The sequence below is a fragment of the Henckelia pumila genome, chromosome 1 (genome assembly GCF_033568475.1).
Source record: "Henckelia pumila isolate YLH828 chromosome 1, ASM3356847v2, whole genome shotgun sequence".
Lineage (NCBI taxonomy): Eukaryota > Viridiplantae > Streptophyta > Magnoliopsida > Lamiales > Gesneriaceae > Henckelia > Henckelia pumila.
The window spans coordinates 109,772,075-109,789,791 of record NC_133120.1 but is presented as its reverse complement, the minus strand read 5'-3'; the positions used below and the strand labels follow the sequence as shown (position 1 = coordinate 109,789,791).

The 17,717-nt window shown below is 35.5% G+C and overlaps 4 protein-coding genes across 7 annotated transcripts; 1 reads left to right on the top strand and 3 right to left on the bottom strand.

Moving 5' to 3' along the window:
• The first annotated feature begins 724 nt into the window (after positions 1 to 724).
• On the top strand, positions 725 to 5,312 carry LOC140878771 (probable protein phosphatase 2C 59). Its single transcript, XM_073282392.1, has 9 exons — positions 725 to 832; positions 1,220 to 1,519; positions 2,407 to 2,534; positions 3,409 to 3,507; positions 3,607 to 3,765; positions 4,065 to 4,151; positions 4,255 to 4,346; positions 4,558 to 4,632; positions 4,899 to 5,312. The coding sequence occupies exons 2-9, from the start codon at positions 1,437 to 1,439 to the stop codon at positions 5,055 to 5,057; spliced, it is 882 nt and encodes a 293-aa protein (XP_073138493.1). The 5' UTR covers positions 725 to 832; positions 1,220 to 1,436; the 3' UTR covers positions 5,058 to 5,312.
• A 954-nt stretch (positions 5,313 to 6,266) lies between these two features.
• LOC140891733 (ubiquitin-NEDD8-like protein RUB2) lies at positions 6,267 to 8,252 on the bottom strand. Its single transcript, XM_073300357.1, has 3 exons — positions 7,983 to 8,252; positions 6,845 to 7,104; positions 6,267 to 6,515 (listed from the first exon to the last, which is right to left on the bottom strand). The coding sequence occupies exons 1-3, from the start codon at positions 8,073 to 8,075 to the stop codon at positions 6,404 to 6,406; spliced, it is 465 nt and encodes a 154-aa protein (XP_073156458.1). The 5' UTR covers positions 8,076 to 8,252; the 3' UTR covers positions 6,267 to 6,403.
• A 1,543-nt stretch (positions 8,253 to 9,795) lies between these two features.
• Positions 9,796 to 10,981, bottom strand: LOC140875515 (zinc finger protein CONSTANS-LIKE 3-like). The gene is made up of 2 exons (XM_073279219.1): positions 10,276 to 10,981; positions 9,796 to 10,173 (listed from the first exon to the last, which is right to left on the bottom strand). Exons 1-2 carry the CDS (start codon positions 10,966 to 10,968, stop codon positions 9,940 to 9,942), a joined length of 927 nt encoding a protein of 308 aa, XP_073135320.1. The 5' UTR covers positions 10,969 to 10,981; the 3' UTR covers positions 9,796 to 9,939.
• A 2,171-nt stretch (positions 10,982 to 13,152) lies between these two features.
• On the bottom strand, positions 13,153 to 17,367 carry LOC140888609 (uncharacterized). 4 transcript variants are annotated; one of them, XM_073296311.1, is made up of 6 exons: positions 17,159 to 17,367; positions 16,961 to 17,091; positions 16,739 to 16,861; positions 14,462 to 15,980; positions 13,976 to 14,264; positions 13,153 to 13,901 (listed from the first exon to the last, which is right to left on the bottom strand). In XM_073296311.1, the coding sequence occupies exons 1-4, from the start codon at positions 17,171 to 17,173 to the stop codon at positions 14,558 to 14,560; spliced, it is 1,692 nt and encodes a 563-aa protein (XP_073152412.1). In that variant the 5' UTR covers positions 17,174 to 17,367; the 3' UTR covers positions 13,153 to 13,901; positions 13,976 to 14,264; positions 14,462 to 14,557. The 4 variants fall into 4 exon arrangements, with proteins under 4 accessions (XP_073152412.1, XP_073152406.1, XP_073152419.1 ...); XM_073296305.1 differs by having other exon boundaries at positions 13,155 to 13,901; positions 13,976 to 14,292; positions 17,159 to 17,366; XM_073296318.1 differs by having other exon boundaries at positions 13,156 to 13,901; positions 13,976 to 14,292; positions 17,165 to 17,366.
• Between the last annotated feature and the right edge of the window lie 350 nt (positions 17,368 to 17,717).

Genomic DNA, 17,717 nt, shown 5'->3' with positions numbered 1-17,717 from the left:
TTGAAAAAAAATCGCTTTTCTGAATACTTGGCATTCATTTAGTCAAAAAGACGAAGGTACTTCATCATTGCATTCATGCATTCATTCAATCCCCAAAATAAAATAGAGTAAATAAAATAGAGTATTATCTGAGCATGGTTGGAATTTTTTTATATTTTTTTGAATGGACACCTCTTTATGCATGGGAGCCAAGTGTGTGGCAACCGCAATTCAAGTTACACCAAATTTTGTCGTTGACTCTCCCCTCATATGACCTCATTTTTCGGCTAATATAGTACTCAAAACTAAATAAATATAATCCTTACAATTAAAAAAAACTAAAACTAATAATAATAATAATTTTTTTATAAAACGATCTCATGAATCTTTATATGTGACTCGTCAGCTTTATTTATATTTAAAATAAAAAATAAAAAAAATAATATTTTGATAAAAAAAATAATATTTTTTTATTATGAATCAAGTAAGAAATACGTTTAACAAAAAATGATATATGAGATTATCTCGTATGAGTTTTTGTATAATAATAATGATGATTTAATAATAATTATTATATTATTATCGTTTCGACAATTATAAAATGAGTGTCTCAAAATAAAAATAGTTGATCCGATTCATCACTGTATTTAAGTTTTAAAAATAATGTTTTGGATATAAAAAATAATTTTTTATTGGATCATAATGGAATTTTATTCATAAAATTAACACGGGGAAAGGACATTGTAAGAAATTCGGTGTAATAAAATTAATTATGGTGGCAGCGAAGAAACCCAGAAAAGAAATGAAAAACTTCTCTCTCGTGATGGCTTTCTTCTCCAACTCCAGCCTCCAGGTCCGCTGTCTCTCCATCTTCCTATTTCTATATACAAATACGTTCAGAAATCAAAATATAGCATTCTATTTTCGATGTGCAAAAATGATACAAAGTGATCAAGAAGTTTATTGAACCGTATTTCATTTTTACAGCCCAGAAATATAAGTAGAAGGGAAAGATAAAATTTTTTTGATGGTTTTGATTTATGTTAACAGATACACATGCACACAGGCAACTATTTTTTCGTTTCTTGGATGTTTTAAACTTTAACCTTGAAATTCTGGGAGTTCTTCATTTTTATGCTTCATAATGTCTGTAGTTTCTTATAAATCTATTCACGAATAATAAGTTTGATGGGATTTTTTCTTTTGTCTTTTTTTTTTTTAATTTTATTTTGGTTGGCAGGTTGGATTTTGAAATCTGATATTGGAATTGAAATCACCTCATGGTGTGACTTCTTCATTTATGCTCTTCTTTACACCAATTTGCGTTGTCTAGATTTGTTAGCCACAGATATAAGAGGAAAAAGTTTGATGACTTTCTCATTGGACTTGGAAAGATAAAAGAAATAATAAAAGCTATAAAGGACTAAAATCTAAAGATTAAGGTAAATATTGGTTATATGGGTTATCTGAATTCAGTGTTGCCACAATCAACAAAGCAAAACCATGTTGATGATGCCCCGGTCAGTGGCGGCGGCCTCAGGTTGGTATTTTCTTGTCTTAGCCGTTCTATTTATTTTTCTTGAGATTTTTGCCATTTTCTTGCCAAAGCCTTAGATCAAGAGTTATTGGTTAGTATTTTACCCCAAATACTTGTTAGTTTGGCTGATTTGAGTTGGGCCCTACAGTTGTATGTACGAGTGTGTATAGAATTAATTTAATAATTTGCATACTCTTGTTCTAAATTTGAACTTGCAGTTGTGCTTTGCATGTGATGATGAATTTTATGGACTTGATAAAATGTCCATTTCCTTTCTGTTTGGTTTGTGTGTCAATCTTGTTTTTGGAAGGTTAAAGTGTCGGTGGCTTTGTTCAGTGACGTCTTATGTGGATACTTTGATTTGCTGTTTTGAAAACCTCGGTCTAGTTTTTGTCGGGTTGGCTGAGAATTGGGGTTTGATTTCACGTGTCAGAATTTTGGTAATTGAGTTTTCAAAGCATACACCATGAGGCAGCATTCAATTGCTTACGTCTGAGAATGAAAACTTTAGCGTGGGCTATGTTTGTCAATGTGCGTGTGCGGATACCGTTGAGATCAAGCTGTCTGCCACGTAAAAAACTTGAGAAACTAATTTGTCGTTTTTGATTATAAGTTTTCTGTCCTTTTCGATATCAGGAATCTGATAACCGATAACGTAAATCTAACAAGGAAAATAGTCTTGTTATTTATAACTGTTTAAATTGGTATAATATAATGATTATAGTTTAAATCATTATGATTTGTTAATTGAGATTTTTCCCTTTAGTTTCTTAAATTTGTTCACTATTGAAGTTAGGGGTTTCGAGGATATCGGTGATATTCCTATTATGCAACGAAGAAAAGGTCATGTAAAATGCTGTGTAACTTTGATGTATCATACTCTCTTGCAGTCACAATGGGAAATTTAGCTATGGATTCTCGAGTTTTCCAGGTAAAAGATCTTCAATGGAGGATTTTTACGAGACGAGGATTGATGGTGTGGAGGGGGAGGTAGTTGGTCTCTTTGGAGTGTTTGACGGTCTCTCTCTCTCTCTCTCTCTCTCACACACACACACACACACACACCCCACATACTAGACACTGGCTCATATTCATTTATGCTGTTCTGTGCACAGGTGAAAGTTTTGGGAAAAGAACCCATCCTTTCACCCACGGTTTATAGAACCCATAAATTTTTCGTCGAATTCAATATGTTTTAGCTTTCACAGAGCTTGGATATGATCGAATGTGATTTCTTTTTCCAGTCAAACAGAAGATTCTAGCCCCAATAAGTGGCTAAAATGTTATACGCAATAGCTATCGATAACTTTAGTTTTTTCATTAGTATAATATTACTATAATAAGTAAAGGATGCACAACGAGTTTGCTATATATTTTACTCAAATAAAGTGTCAGTAATAATGATTCATTAAGGTTGCGTTTGTATGGAAGGATTCGAGTATATAGACTGCAAATTCATGGAGTTTAAATCTCTTTGATTGCATTGATGAATTTATGTTGGGTAGATTCAAATACATCTCGCGCTGATCCATGTTGATGCAGTGGTAATTATGATGGATTTGAAATATAACCAAGAGATGTGTCATTTCAAATTCATCCTTCATTTCCTTCTCCAAATCAAATCCTCTTATCCAAGCACCACCTAAAATTTAAACATTTATGATATGGAGTTACAAAATTTCTTCCACCTTACCCTTTTAAGGTCTTTAAGGTCTTTGTTTTACTACCATATGGCTTGATGACAATTCCATAAGTTTAGATGAACAGTTGCTGTCTGGTTTGTTGTATCATGTCAAAAGTTTTTGGAATTTTCATGATATATCTTTGCTGTCGAGAGATGGTAAGTTTGGAGACTTTATGTGCATAATATACCCACTTTTTTTGTTATTTAGGTCATGGGGGAGCTCGAGCTGCAGAATATGTCAAGCAAAACCTTTTTAGCAATCTGATCAGGCACCCAAAGTTTATTTCTGACACCAAATCTGCTATAGGTATGTGATTGTATTGCCACTATGGTTATGCCTTGGCACTCTAAAAGTAAATATTTTACTTGCTCTTACCTAATTTTTTTGGTATGTTTCCCTTTTCAGCTGATGCATACCGTCATACGGACTCGGAATTCCTGAAATCAGAAAACAATCAGAATAGGGATGCTGGGTCGACTGCTTCCACTGCAATCCTTGTCAGGGACCGTTTGCTGGTAGCAAATGTCGGGGATTCGAGGGCTGTTATTTCCAGGGGTGGCAAGGGTAAGACAGACAAGGATTCTTTTTCTTTTTTTTGGATCAATTTCTTTTCGATAAACTGAAACAAACTCAATCTTCCCCACATAATTTTCTTTTCTAGTTTTTTTTTGGGGGAAACCAAAGACCTCTTTGCATCTGTGCTGAGTTTAGCAAAACCTTCAATCAGGAGCCATAAATGCATCGAACTATAATACGTCACACCATTGGATCAGCCGATTAGCCATTAATCTTTTTAATTCGTTACTCCAAGATATTCCGAGTATACTGCATGATTTGATTAACCGTTTATATATATCTTGCAGCCATTGCTGTCTCTCGAGATCACAAACCAGACCAGACAGATGAGAGGCAGCGGATTGAAGATGCCGGAGGTTTTGTGATGTGGGCAGGTAAAGAAAGATGGCCGTTTTCTATTCATCTAAGGTTTCTGCGGAATGTTGTGTCATTATTTTTTTGGCTTTTTTTTTTCTTTTCTTTGGATATTGCCTGCAGGAACTTGGAGAGTTGGAGGAGTGCTGGCTGTATCTCGTGCATTTGGTGATAGACTGTTGAAGCAGTATGTGGTTGCTGATCCAGAAATTAGGGTATGGTGTAAGAATTTCGGTAAAAAAAATCTGTGCATAATGGATAAAATCGACACTGTTGAAGCAGTATGTAGCCATTTCTTGAGATTTTTTTAGCAGATTATAGCATGTTCTCTATCGAAAAGAAATTTGAAAACATTTTCTGCATGTATAGGAAGCTGCAAACGAAATCCAATATCTGACAAACAATGTCATTGTTTGAATTCCACAGGAGGAAAAAGTTGATGAGACCCTCGAGTTCCTTATCCTCGCAAGTGATGGACTTTGGGATGTAGTAACGAACGAGGTGACACATCTGAACAATAATTTTGATTCTTGAAGCCAAGGACAACCTAGTATTTCAGTTGGTGGAGAAGGGGTGCGGGGATTCAATGGATTTTGACAGTGCAAAACTCATTATTTAAAAAAAAAAAAACTCTAACTTTCAATATTTTTAGGGAGAGTTTTGATTTCCGCTTCCTTCTGGTTCCACACTCATATTTGATGTCCTCACCTTGATTGAGGCACAAGTATTCAACTTTTTTTATTATATGTAAAACATTTTTTTCGCAGGAAGCTGTTTCCATGACTAAACCGATCCAAGAACCTGAAGAAGCAGCGAAACAGCTGATGCAGGAAGCATATCAGAGAGGTAGCGCTGATAACATAACCATTGTTGTGGTCCGGTTTCTTGCTAACCAGCCCGAACCCTCGAATAGTAACTCTGGTTAGAGTTGAAAATGTCTCTGGCGCGGTTTGTTCCCACCTCTTTCATCTGGTACTACACTTTGTGGAGGACGTAGCGAATACCCGACATATATATATATATATAGAAAGTTGAACTTTACTGAAGTTTAGAAAAAACATAGGCCCCCAGTCTGGCTGGGATCTCTTTATTTTAGAAGTGATTTAGACCTGAAGAACGATTTAACTTTAGATTTCCAACTTAATGAGTGACTCGTATTTAATAGTACTTGCTATACCGTTTCTATAGCCTTCTGGTATATATTTATTTGAAGATCTTGTTGCCATATATTTCAGATTGTTGGAGGTTGTGCTCTCTCTGTGTTGCTTCTATATCTTTTATTCACTATTAATACGAGACAGTAAATTAAGTATTCGAATGGTTGTGGTTTTAAATATAAAATAAAATATGGCTCATTATTTTTTAACTTCTAAAAAAACGATAAATTTGCTTTAAATCGTCAAATGCAAAATTAAAGTTGCATTTACTCAAAAAAATATACGATTTACATTAACGATCTAAAAAAAAAAAAATGTTCTTGCATTCTGTCTGTCTACGTCTTTTTACATGTGTGGAAAAAAAAAGGTACAAATATTTTTTATGATACTAGATTATTACTATATGAATATTTGGGTATTACAATATTACTGTTTTATATTTGATATTAATATATGATAATTGAATAGCAAAACACATATAACAAGTATTGGTATTGACAAAATTGTATTAGATCTAATGTGGTCGGTACTCAAATAATCACACAGTAGTATTAAATTTTTAATGTTTTGTATAAATTTTCACCTGTGATGATAGAAGTCTAGAACATGTAGGTAGTAAATTCAAAGAACGTAGAAACATTTTTTTTTTGGTCGAAGAATGAAAAAACATTTTTTATTTCTGACAAAGATTGAACCCAAACTTAAGTTTGGGTACGAAGATTTGAAACAATTTTACCTTTTAAAAAATATAATAATTAACTACTATATTACCTCTATTGCTTCGATACTCGATAAGTGTCATGTACGCATAAATTATTCTCACTTTCCAGCAAGAGCCAAGAAATGAAAATTTATGTAACACGTTGAAGTGATGGCCAAAACCCGTACATGGATATATAACGCTGAATCCAATCTGAGGATTCAACGATGAGACTTTACATGATTCAAAATTGTAAAAGAACACAAGCCAAGAAGATAAATACATAAGAGGATGTAAGATAAAACTTTCCGAGTGGTAGAATGTTACGGGTTTTTAACCAGAATTATTGGTTTCCAGAGAGTACATCAAATTTAAGTAGTTCATCACAAGTTGTTCGAAAAACCCAAGTAGCTGTCTAAAGACAACCACCCCTCAAAGCAAGAACAAGATGAAGAACAGAACCACCCTCAATGTTGTAATCCTTGGCAGTTTTGTCATCTGCAAGCTGCTTGCCAGCATATATAAGCCTGAAGGAAAACGAGGCAGATTCATAGTGTTAGCAATGATAGATGGAGAATACCTGTTTTATATCTGAACTTTATTTCTCCAATATTTGAGGTTATGGTTCTGCAGCTAAAGAAATTTGAGATAACAAGGAGTTTGAAAGTTGAAACCATCAAAATAAGTGGAGATTTATATTGTGAATTTGAACTTTTGTTACCCACGAGTAGGTAAAAGGATTTATTGGCACCTGTGCTGAAACATTGATTGGTATGGCATAGAACATCTCGACATCAGCGAGAAAATAAACAGAGCTTACAATAATGCTAAATGAATTAAAGAAACCGTCACAAACCTTTGTTGCACAGGAGGAATCCCTTCTTTCTCCTCAACTCTTTCCTTGATCCGGTCAATGGTATCAGTAGGCTCAATGTCGATTTCAATTTCCTTTCCAGTAAGGGTCTTGACTTTTATCATTGTTCCTCCCCTAAGTCTCAAAACGAGGTGAAGAGTTGATTCTTTCTGGATATTGTAATCTGCCAAGGTCCTGCCATCTTCCAACTGTTTACCAGCAAATATGAGCCTCTGCTGGTCTGGAGGTATACCTTCCTTGTCCTAAGACCAGTAATTCTCATGTTCGTTTATTTGTAGAATACAAAACAGGTATTATAGAACAAAAAATGCACACCTCATCCTAAAATTCAGAAACCAAAACAGAATCTTTCTTTCTGTGTTATAGCACTACCATCCAGCCATTCCCCCAACCAAAAAAAAAAGGTATATAAGAGGAGAAATGGTCAAGTATATGTATTCTATCGCATGTATTCCACCTTTCCCCAACAGCATCTAGGGTAGGATCCGGAGATCAAGGTTTGGCGGAGAAAAGCGAGGGTTACAGGCATCGATTCTTACAAAATACAATTTTTATCTTCTCCACTAGGGCGGGGTGATTGTTCAATCACACCCTGCCAGATAAGTCACAAGCTGCAGCTACCATAGAACGTCCCCCCCTCTCCCAACTCGATATGTTCGTTAAGTAATACACAATCATCAAAATTTTACCTATTACATGTACCTGAACAACGTCCAATAGTTGTATATAACCAATCAGTAACTTTCAAGCTTATCATAATCTAGTGCACTCATATATTCCCACCAAGATTCATCCATGATCATGGCAGAATTCAGCAACTGGACAACTATCAATCAAGCTCCTTTAAAAAGTAAACACAATTCGACGTAAACTAATCCTCACATCAACATAACAACAAATAGCCAGAATCCAACTAGTTCATTCATCATCATTACCAACTACAAAAACAGAAAAAAAAAAAAAAAAAAAAAAAAAAAAAAACTTAAACAACAAGCTGAACAGGAACAGAAACGAACCCAATAAGCATGATTTGATAAAACACTCGAAAAGACACAAAATGATGATCGAGACAAAAGAGGAAAAAAAAACACTGCAGCAATAAATAGGAAAACGATCGGACCTGAATCTTGGCCTTGACGTTGTCGATGGTGTCGCTGCTTTCGACCTCGAGCGTTATGGTTTTTCCAGTTAGGGTTTTTACAAAGATCTGCATCTTGAATTCGAGCCCTCTCAAATTGCTGAACTTGAACACTGTTTCCTCTGAAAATGGAATACGTACTAGCAGATTGCAAGAACCAATTTGGATCTATCACTTTATATATTGTTTTTCTTTGCGGGTCAAGTCATTTATTTTAGACCGGAGCTCTTCGTATTGACTCGAAAAATCGTACCACACTATTATCATATTTCTGGGCATGTATTTACTGAAAAAATGTTGAACTCACGTATATTGATAAATATTTATTGTTTGATGTATTATTAAGTTAATATGGGTTTATTTTCTAAAAAAAAAGTAAATATCGATTTAAGTTCTTGTCTCTTCTATCTCAAATTTAAGATTTTGGTGGAGATATATAAAATGAACCCTACAAACTATTCTCCAATCAATATATGGATCTTCTATTTGAAAATTTAATCAAGTTGGTAAACGACAACTTGGAGAAAAATCGTTGAACTTTTTGATCTATTTTATGTGCAAAATTGGGAATGAGATTTTATTTTAAAAAAAATTATGAAAATATTTTTAATGAGTTTTTAGAAGGTTTTGCCCGAATTTCTTAATTACCTCTGCAACTATTTTGCCAATCGAAATTCTTTCAACTTTAAATACAATAAACAATTATAAAAGTATTTTGAACTTGAATATTCTTGAGGTAGTGGAAGCATTTAATTCATAAGGAATCAGAATATTTTAAAAAAACACCTTTTTTTATGGAAGCATCTTCTAGGCGTTGAAAGTTTTTTTTTTTTTTGAAGCAGATAAAATGCATTAAATATCACAAAGAGCTACATAGATTTATTTATCGGCTTATTATAACAATCTATTTTTATTTTATTTTTTTTTTTAATAACTAGTTCCTACATATATTTCGTAATTAAAACTCAAAGTACTAGTTATTCTTTCCCCAAAAAAAAGGGCATTAATGTAGTTATTAAAAAATATAGTTTAAATGAAAAGCCCATTCTAATTCGAAAGCCCAATTGGTATGGGGCACTCTCCAGTCTCCACGACTTCCTCTTCTTTCAAGCTATATTTTTCTTTTCTTTAGTTTTTTTTTTAAACATAATTCTTTCGAACTGTTCTCGGATGGCTACTTTGTGGGAAAATTCGGCCCACAAGGAAAGTTCGATCCTACCCCACTTACTCCATGGGTACTAACCCATGGATGACCACATAATTTGGATCAATTAGTGAGCTCCACCTATACATAGGGTAGTACCCGTGGATGGACATATGATTTGGACCAATTAATAAGCTTCACCTATACATGGGATTGTACCCATGGGATAAGCTCGAACTTTAGGGTCAAACATTCCCTGTTTGTGGGGGTGAAATAATTGTATGTTAACGTTAAAATACAGCATCGTTACAACCAACTAAAACTTTTCGTCAATAAATCAATCCACTGGGCAATTCTTAGCTGCCTCCGGGGTAGTGCCCGGAGGACAATCCAACGTCCCCAGGCCATAACACATCACCATGATGTGATGTGCAAAATGGCTCGAGACCATTGGATCTGGCAGACCCGTACTGCCCGGTCCGCAAGCATAGAATGGCCCCAATCCACCACTCTCCACATTTGTTGTTTTCCTCCCTCTGTCACCGTAGTCTCATGTCACATTAATTGTTTTGATTTGCTAATTTCAACGAGCAATTACTAAATCTGAAAAACATTTCAAGTTTTAATAATTCAAAGTACAGCACAACAACATGTCACAATGCTTTCATGATTAGATTCAATATTACATTCACATCTTCGTTGAATAACCCAACGTATGATACCCTTCCCACGAGTTATCATCAAAATTGAGTACATTGATAGCACGTAAGAGATGATGATTATATATATATATAATTAGAAGGTGGGGACAACACAAAATGAAGCATCAATATCATAAGCAGCAATGAAGGAATCAAGTTCAAGCAGCTCCGAACTACGCTTTGCAAATCTCCCTTTAATTCTTGGCCTTGTCTCCGCATACGCCTTTCTCGATGCATATCGAATGGTTTTCTCAAACTTTCGACTCTTTCTTTTCTCCCTGTACCTTAACACCCTTGCTTCTCTTTCCAAGGAGCTGGAAGATGATACCTGCAGCAACCATAATATATCACTCAAACTTTAACCAACAAATTAAATGAAGATGAACGAAAACAAATCAAGGATCAAGTACATATATAGATCGATACGCACACTTTGGCTTATGGATTGCGAGTATATTGGAAATTTGACATCGTGAGTACTACTGGGAAACCCGTTCACAATCGGACCCAGAATATGGCCCGATTCGAATTCATTTTTGGGTTGAACTACTGGAACAACTCCATCACATGAATACTCCTGCTTAGGCTTCTCATGTTCAACGGATATCAAATCAAGATCCAAGAATGTTATAGGATCGGAATCAGTGAACAAGTACTGATCCTCATGAGACTTGTAAGCAGGCCACCCGGGACCCTCGTCAAGTTTCGTGAGGAGCCAAGAATCGGCCTCCTCCGCCGCCTCCTCCTCCTCCGCGATGTACTCATTGCCGAACGCGGCAGAGCCGGCGGAGGAGTTGGCTGATTTCGTAACGGAGGCAGCGCCGCGGAAGGGAACGACGGGGAGCCGCTGGTGGCGACGGGCGAGGGGGTTAGCCGAGTGTATGTCTCCGTCGCACGCGGCGCAGAGCGCGGCGGCGTCGGCTTTGCAGGTGACGACGGCCGGGGCCTGCTCGCACACCTCGCAGACCAACACGCGCGCGTGGCGGGAAGCGAGCTTGTTGGCGGCGTGGATGTCGGAGTCGCATTCCAGGCAGAGGAAGGCGGCGTCGGCGCGGCAGAAGAGCAGAGCCGGCGTCGTTTTGCATGAATCGCATATTATCTTGGATGTTTCGCAAGTCCCCATTTTCAAAAATCTTGGTGACACAGTCCCAAGTACGAAGAAATCTTTTATCTAAACAGGGAAAGTTAAAAGGGTTCGTGCAGTCCATTATTTAAACGACACGTGGCTCTTTATCAGCCAAGCAATAGCAATTTGTGGGGGAAAATGTTTTAAAGACTTTATCTAGTCTAGAATAAAATTATGAGCTTTTGGGTTGACTCAAATAAATAAAATAAGAAACCCGTGATTAAAAAATTATATACATATTTATAATCTGTTGTTTATTCAAAAAACTGAGTTAATGATGCAGTCCCTCGTAACTAGAGTAAAGATGGTAGGTTTTAACTTCCTCCATCTTAATATCTTTTTGTACTATAAGATAAAAGAATTTTGTATCTAAAAGTGAATATTTATAATTATATATATATAATTGAATGACTTTGAATTTAATATAATAAATTATAATTATTATAATAAATTTAAATATATATATATATGAGTTTTGTTATATTGTCCATCAACCATGCCTAATTTCGTACCCACCATGTATAAGTCAACTCACCAATTGTGCTGGTCAACTCACATATTGTACATGGTCGACACAGAGTTGGGCATGGTTGTTGGGCAGCATAAAATAACTCATATATATATATATATATATATATATATATATATATATATATATATATATATATATAAATAAGGTCATTGCATTTGTGCGGTTCAACAAAAAATGAGTTGTGCCCTAAAATCAAAGATGCGAGCTGGTTTTGAGTGTGGAAATGGTTAGCCTTAATGGACTAAGTGAAAAACTTAAACACGTAACCAAAAAAAATAAAAATTGGAGTGGGCTACCATCTAAAACTGTCATAAATTAGATCTGTATTTGCATATATAACATAATGAAAAATTATTAATCCTATACATATCGATAAATATTTACTTTGAACATACTTTTGAGTTTTGAGACAATATGTTAAAGATAAGAGTCTCGTCAACAGAATAGATTAAATCCATGCGGGTCTTGCTCACTTTCATCGCCATGAACTTTGGTCAACGGTGTAGGCATTATATATGCGTTCAAAAATTTCATATTAAATAAATTATATCGAACCGCTAATCAATGAACCTATTTTTTCAATAAACTGAGCCGAATGATCCCAAAATATCTCCGACACTCAAATCAGTATAAAATTCAATAGAAAATATATTGAAATTGCAAGGGGAAGCAAGCATGTAAAAGACTTGTAAAGACATAAATAAGATGTGTAAGAAAAACATGAGAGGTGTTATGGAAAAAATATAAGGATTTGAGACCTCTTATTTATAAAGTCATAGTCCACATAGAATTTTATTTTATTGTATAAGTCTACTAGATTTATGCATATCCATACAATATTATCATATATCTCTAAAATATAATTAAAGATATGATATATAAAAAAAAATTACAATTTGATAGATTTTCCCATTTGTGGAAAAATGCTATATATAAAATAGCAATATTATAAATAACCCGACTGACTTTATTTCATTGTTTATTTGAATTCCACTTATAATCTAGGTTAAATCCATAAAAATGTCATCGGAAGGTGATGACCAGACTTGGGATACGCATCATCGGAGTTGGTAAGTTGATGCGTTGCATAATTGGCATTTTTTTAAATAAAATGAGGATATGCAGTTGCTATCTTTCAAGCACACTGAGTAAACTCTTGACAATTTAATATCTTAAAAACAACAAAAATCAGATTAATTGAAATGAAACTAATTCACCAACTCGAACACCATCACTGAGATGGGATGGAGATGGAGCCGATAATGTTACGGTGACTCCCCATATTCATCGTGTTCCATGTTAATACTTGGTCAATTTTGATTTGGCTTCATTCATTTTTCACAAATAGCCACCAATACTGAATTTATGTCCAAAATAACAAATAAATAAATAATATCGTTTTTGGCCTATATCTTAGAGCAGATAAACATGAAATTATTTTCAAGGTTTTGTTTTGTTTCGCTATTCTGTCACCGGATAATTCTCAGGAGGCTTGCATCAAAAAATTTATTCAATTAATCGAACCAATATCATAGTCAACAAATTAATTAGTTTAAGAATAATAAATATGATGCATCATACATTTTTATTGATCCTACCAATTCCAATGAAATATAATTCACATTTAATTAGCCGACTTAAGGTCGGACGAATTAAATAATTGTTTAATAAGCAACACTCCTGTGAGACGGTCTCATCAGTGAAACGGGTCAACCCTACCCATATTTATAATAATAAGTAATACTTTTGACATAAAATATAATACTTTTTAATGAATAACCCACATAAGAGACCCGTCTAAAAAAATGACCCTTGAGACCGTCTCATAGAAGTTTTTGTCTTGTTCAATTGAGTCTCTATTAATAAATAAAACATTAAGATATCTCATATCTTCACTTTTATTTATAAATAAATAAATTGGCAAACACTTATGTGAAACCGTCTCACAAATCTAAATCCGTGAGATGGGTCAACCCACTGAATATAAAATACCCGCTCAAGGTCAATAGGATCTTAATTAAGATACCTGACCCTGCTCAGAAGCCCAACGTAGATCCGTGAGACGAGTGGAACCATTGAATATAAAATACCCGCTCAAGGTCAATCGGATCTTAATTAAGATCCCTGCTCAGAAGCCCAATTCCTCTCCGCTCTTATCCCATCTCATACGCCCAAATCCATCGGTCTCGATCATTTATCCAAGGCTGATCCACAATATACAAGGCCAAGGGTGTGGATCACCCTCGGACAAATCCAAGAATTAATGTTGGAGTCGAACTACATGGAATCATCTCATGTCCTCTTTACACATTTATTTACCTCTGGTTTCTGCAAATCATTGCGCAATTATTCCAGCATCTTCATCTGTGAGCTCGTATATTTCACCTTTTGGAGGTGCCTAAAAGGTATTTTGAACGACTTTATTAGGCATTTTGATGAAACTATAGAAAAATGGTAATTTAAAAACCTTACTTGTATCTCTGCTGGCATTGTTAGAGAACTACGACTTCAAGGTTTTGATGTTGAATCCCGACACTTTGTCTGTTCACAGACACCTGCACACTTCATCTACAACGGGAATCTCTGCTGCTTTCATGCCAGTCATTCAACACTCTTCTGTTCAGAAACATCTGCACACTTCGTCAACAAAGGGAATCTGCTGCTTTTATGCCAGTGATGATGATATTATCTTATTTGAAAGGAGCCACCATGAAAGCCTAAAATCCAAAGCCAATTTCTCCACGGTTCTGGATCACAAATGCTTCAACAAGGCCCCGTGCATTTCAGTTCTAGAATTCAACCAATTTTTAAAATATGTTGCTAAAATCCAAGAAGTGAAAAAGAAAACTTTGAGACAAAAGATAATAACATGCAAGTGAAATATAAGAGCTCAGATCCCTCCTAACTAGCATTCTAAGCATAGCAGAGAAAAAAGGTAGAACAAAAGCGAAGGCACACCTCAAAGAGAAATCCAAGCTGCACCATGCCAAGCGAAAGCTTCATACAAATGTGAAAGCTTCTGTTTGCTGACATGTAATTAAATATTAAAACCATTCAAATTCCTTTCTTTAACCATATCAAGTAAAGATTGAATACTTTATCTAGCTCTCTCATCTTGAAGTATCTCTTCATTAGTATAAGAAACGGAACATGATCCATTCGTAAACCTGACCAAAGCACCCTTAAAAAGAGCTCTTCTGCCTTCTTCATGCTACCTCGTAGACAGTAATGCTTAATTAATATAGTATAAGTTACAATATCTGGATCACACCCTTTCCTGAGCATCTCATCATGTAGCTGGAGAGCAGAACTTAAGAGACCAATATTACAAGCAACACCAATCAACATATTGTAAGTGACTAAATCAGGTAAAACACCATGCAATTTCATCTCTTTCTTCAGATAATGAACCTGATCGATATATCCGTTTCTTACTTGCGCCTGAATCAGGGCATTGTACGTGTAAATATTAGGTAGTACACCAAGTTTAACCATTTGATTTCGCACAGACAATGCCTTATGTATGTCTCCACATTTTCCAAAGGCCTGAATTATGACATTGAAAATGAGAGGATCTGGTCTAACGGAGTACTCCAACATGTGACACAGAAAATTATTAGCTCTAATTGCATCTCCATTAATGCACAAACCTTGGATAATCATTTTGTATGTGATGTGATCAGGCGCAACGCCCATCATAGACATATCACCAAAAACATAACATGCCTCGTTGATCCTGCCTGCCTTGCAAAGCTTGCCAATTAGAGTATTATATGTAATAACATCCGGAAGATAACAATTTTTAAACATTTGGCACAACAATTTATACGCAGATCTCATGTCTCCGATAGCAGAGTGTCCATGAATGATAACATTATAAGCAACAACATCAGCCATTATACCCCTTTGGAATACATCATTCCAACAAGAGAGTGCTTCAAGCGTGTTCCCAGTCTTGAAGTGACCATCCATAAGGATGGTTGTAGTGATTAACTCTGAGGTTTCCCCATCATTATCATCTCCCAGTATCTTCTCAAGAAGCTTTCTTGAATCCTCTAATAAGCCCTTCTGGCAAAGGGCATGCACGAGAATATTACATGAGATTCTGTTTGGCCTGAATCCATGTTTAGCCATAGTAGAAAAAAGATCCAGAGCCTTATCCACTTTATTGACAAGGCAATAGCCCTTCATTAAAGTGTTAAAAGTCGAGCAAGTAGGAAAGGGTCCCTGGAATATCATCTCCCTAACAAGCCACTCTGCTTTCCCTAAGTCACCGCTTTTGCATAGTGCGTTTAAGAGGTAATTGTGAGTTACAATATCAGGAAGTCTAAGCTGCTGAACCATCTTAGTCCAAATGTATGTGGCTGCTCCTAACTTACCTTCCAAACACAAAGACCTTATAAGAGTTATATCACCACTGTAATCTGTTTCCAAGATAGCACCACAACCCCCCGTATGAACCCAGCTTATGCTTTCCCTGCAAACATTTTGAGTTTGGGTTAAAAACATGTGACAAACATTAATTGAAGCTATCATGGTCAAGAGTATTTGATGGATGCCAAGTTTGTCATAGTTTTCTCTCATAACTTCAGCATACTGATTTACAGAACTGATCTTTACATGAAATTCAACATCATGGTAATTGGTCAGTGACTCATTCTAAAGATAATTGTTTCGCAAGATTTTGAATTAACATCAGACAGCATCGGCTTCAGACTTTTGGTGACTCCTACTATACAGAATAACCCATCGCCCCTACCAGGCTACCACCCTCAAATTATGCTAATGGATCACAACTAATTCCATATTGAAAGGGATAGAATTCTGTGGAAAGGTTCAATGCGTGAGTAGAACCATATTGGACTAGGTATCTCAATCTCTGTTCTCTCCTAAACACAGACTTAAAATTCCTTCATTTCCGAATACCATCTACTGTAAATTACACTAATATTATCTAACTAAAATCAAGAAACTATCAGTAAACTGAGCCAGCGGTAAACTCCTCCTCAACTAAAATGCATATTTAATTGAAGAAACATTCCAGAAAATTACATTGATCCGCGGGCAAATAATTTCTCAATTAAAAAATAATTAAATTGTATGTTTTGTTTCTTTTTCTAGGAAAAAAAAAAGAAGAAGAAGAAAAAAAGAAATTCGTCCCTGAGCATTGAACTCCAATTCATATGATACCACGATTTAAGATCAAACAACCAATTGCAGTCATAAAAAACAAACCTCATTGCTTTTAAGCGATCCAAACTTCCTTTCAACAACGCATCCAAAACGTTGAAAACTGCACCACTCGGTTCTCCATCGCCATCTGAAATTTCCTTCTCATTTCGGATACCACTCACACACCTACTTTTAAAAATGTAGGAAAAATAAGAAAAATTGGGTCAATTCACGCCTCCGAAAATTGAAGATACGCGATCAAAAAAATAAAGAAAACGCTCTTACCGAGATTCGATCAACTCGAAGCTGTATTTCGAGCAATAAAGAGAAATTTGGTCTTTCAATGACTCAATAATTTGGAAGCTCCCACAAACTACTCGTAGAAGAAAATTAGATTCTTGAGCGGGTAATAAAAGCTGGAATTTAAATAATTAAACAGTCAGAATTTGTACACACATTACAGAGGGAGAGATAGCAACTTACACTTACAGATTGCATTGGTTCCGGAGAATTACACCGATTAGGGTGGCGGCAGCGGTGGAGACGACGGCGGCTCCAAGCTGCTGCGAGCAGTATGAGTTGAACTGAGGAAAGGCAATGACAGACTTCGAGGCTGGATTCTAAGAAATTGATACTTGGGCTCAAAATATTTGGGCCGACCCATTACATTATTAGTTATTGCTATTATTATATTTTGAAATTTCCAACTCATGAGATTATATTTCATTTTTATGTGCATTATGCATATATAGAATAATAGTAGAAATAATTTTTTTTGAGTCCTTAGTAGAAATATATTTTTTTAAAATCTAATAATCATCCGAATCTTTCGCTCTGATAACCCGAGACACTTATTACTTCGTAGATCATTACATGTGCCACGAACGAACAGTACGCTAATTAAATTGGAAAGAAAAAGCTGAGAATAGCTTCGTATAAGCTTTTTCAAACACTGTGTAAATATGAGTCATTCAAATGTGTATACGACGCCTACGGCCTACCTGGCTTTCCCCGATCTATCAGGCTGGCCTAAAGAATAAAG

What these genes read in the sequence shown, in the direction of transcription:
- LOC140878771 (XM_073282392.1), top strand. Translation starts at nt 1,437, where the DNA reads ATGGGTTATCTGAATTCAGTGTTGCCACAATCAACAAAGCAAAACCAT. An exon ending in GTCAGTGGCGGCGGCCTCAG is followed by an intron (nt 1,520 to 2,406) that starts GTTGGTATTTTC and finishes ACTCTCTTGCAG; the next exon opens with TCACAATGGGAAATTTAGCT. An exon ending in TATTTCCAGGGGTGGCAAGG is followed by an intron (nt 3,766 to 4,064) that starts GTAAGACAGACA and finishes TATATCTTGCAG; the next exon opens with CCATTGCTGTCTCTCGAGAT.
- LOC140875515 (XM_073279219.1), bottom strand. Translation starts at nt 10,968, where the DNA reads ATGGGGACTTGCGAAACATCCAAGATAATATGCGATTCATGCAAAACG. An exon ending in CGCAATCCATAAGCCAAAGT is followed by an intron (nt 10,174 to 10,275) that starts GTGCGTATCGAT and finishes TGGTTGCTGCAG; the next exon opens with GTATCATCTTCCAGCTCCTT.
- LOC140888609 (XM_073296311.1), bottom strand. An exon ending in TTCGAGTTGATCGAATCTCG is followed by an intron (nt 16,862 to 16,960) that starts GTAAGAGCGTTT and finishes TTTTAAAAGTAG; the next exon opens with GTGTGTGAGTGGTATCCGAA. An exon ending in GATCGCTTAAAAGCAATGAG is followed by an intron (nt 15,981 to 16,738) that starts GTTTGTTTTTTA and finishes AAATGTTTGCAG; the next exon opens with GGAAAGCATAAGCTGGGTTC.
- LOC140891733 (XM_073300357.1), bottom strand. Translation starts at nt 8,075, where the DNA reads ATGCAGATCTTTGTAAAAACCCTAACTGGAAAAACCATAACGCTCGAG. An exon ending in ACGTCAAGGCCAAGATTCAG is followed by an intron (nt 7,105 to 7,982) that starts GTCCGATCGTTT and finishes TACTGGTCTTAG; the next exon opens with GACAAGGAAGGTATACCTCC. An exon ending in ATTCCTCCTGTGCAACAAAG is followed by an intron (nt 6,516 to 6,844) that starts GTTTGTGACGGT and finishes GTTTTCCTTCAG; the next exon opens with GCTTATATATGCTGGCAAGC.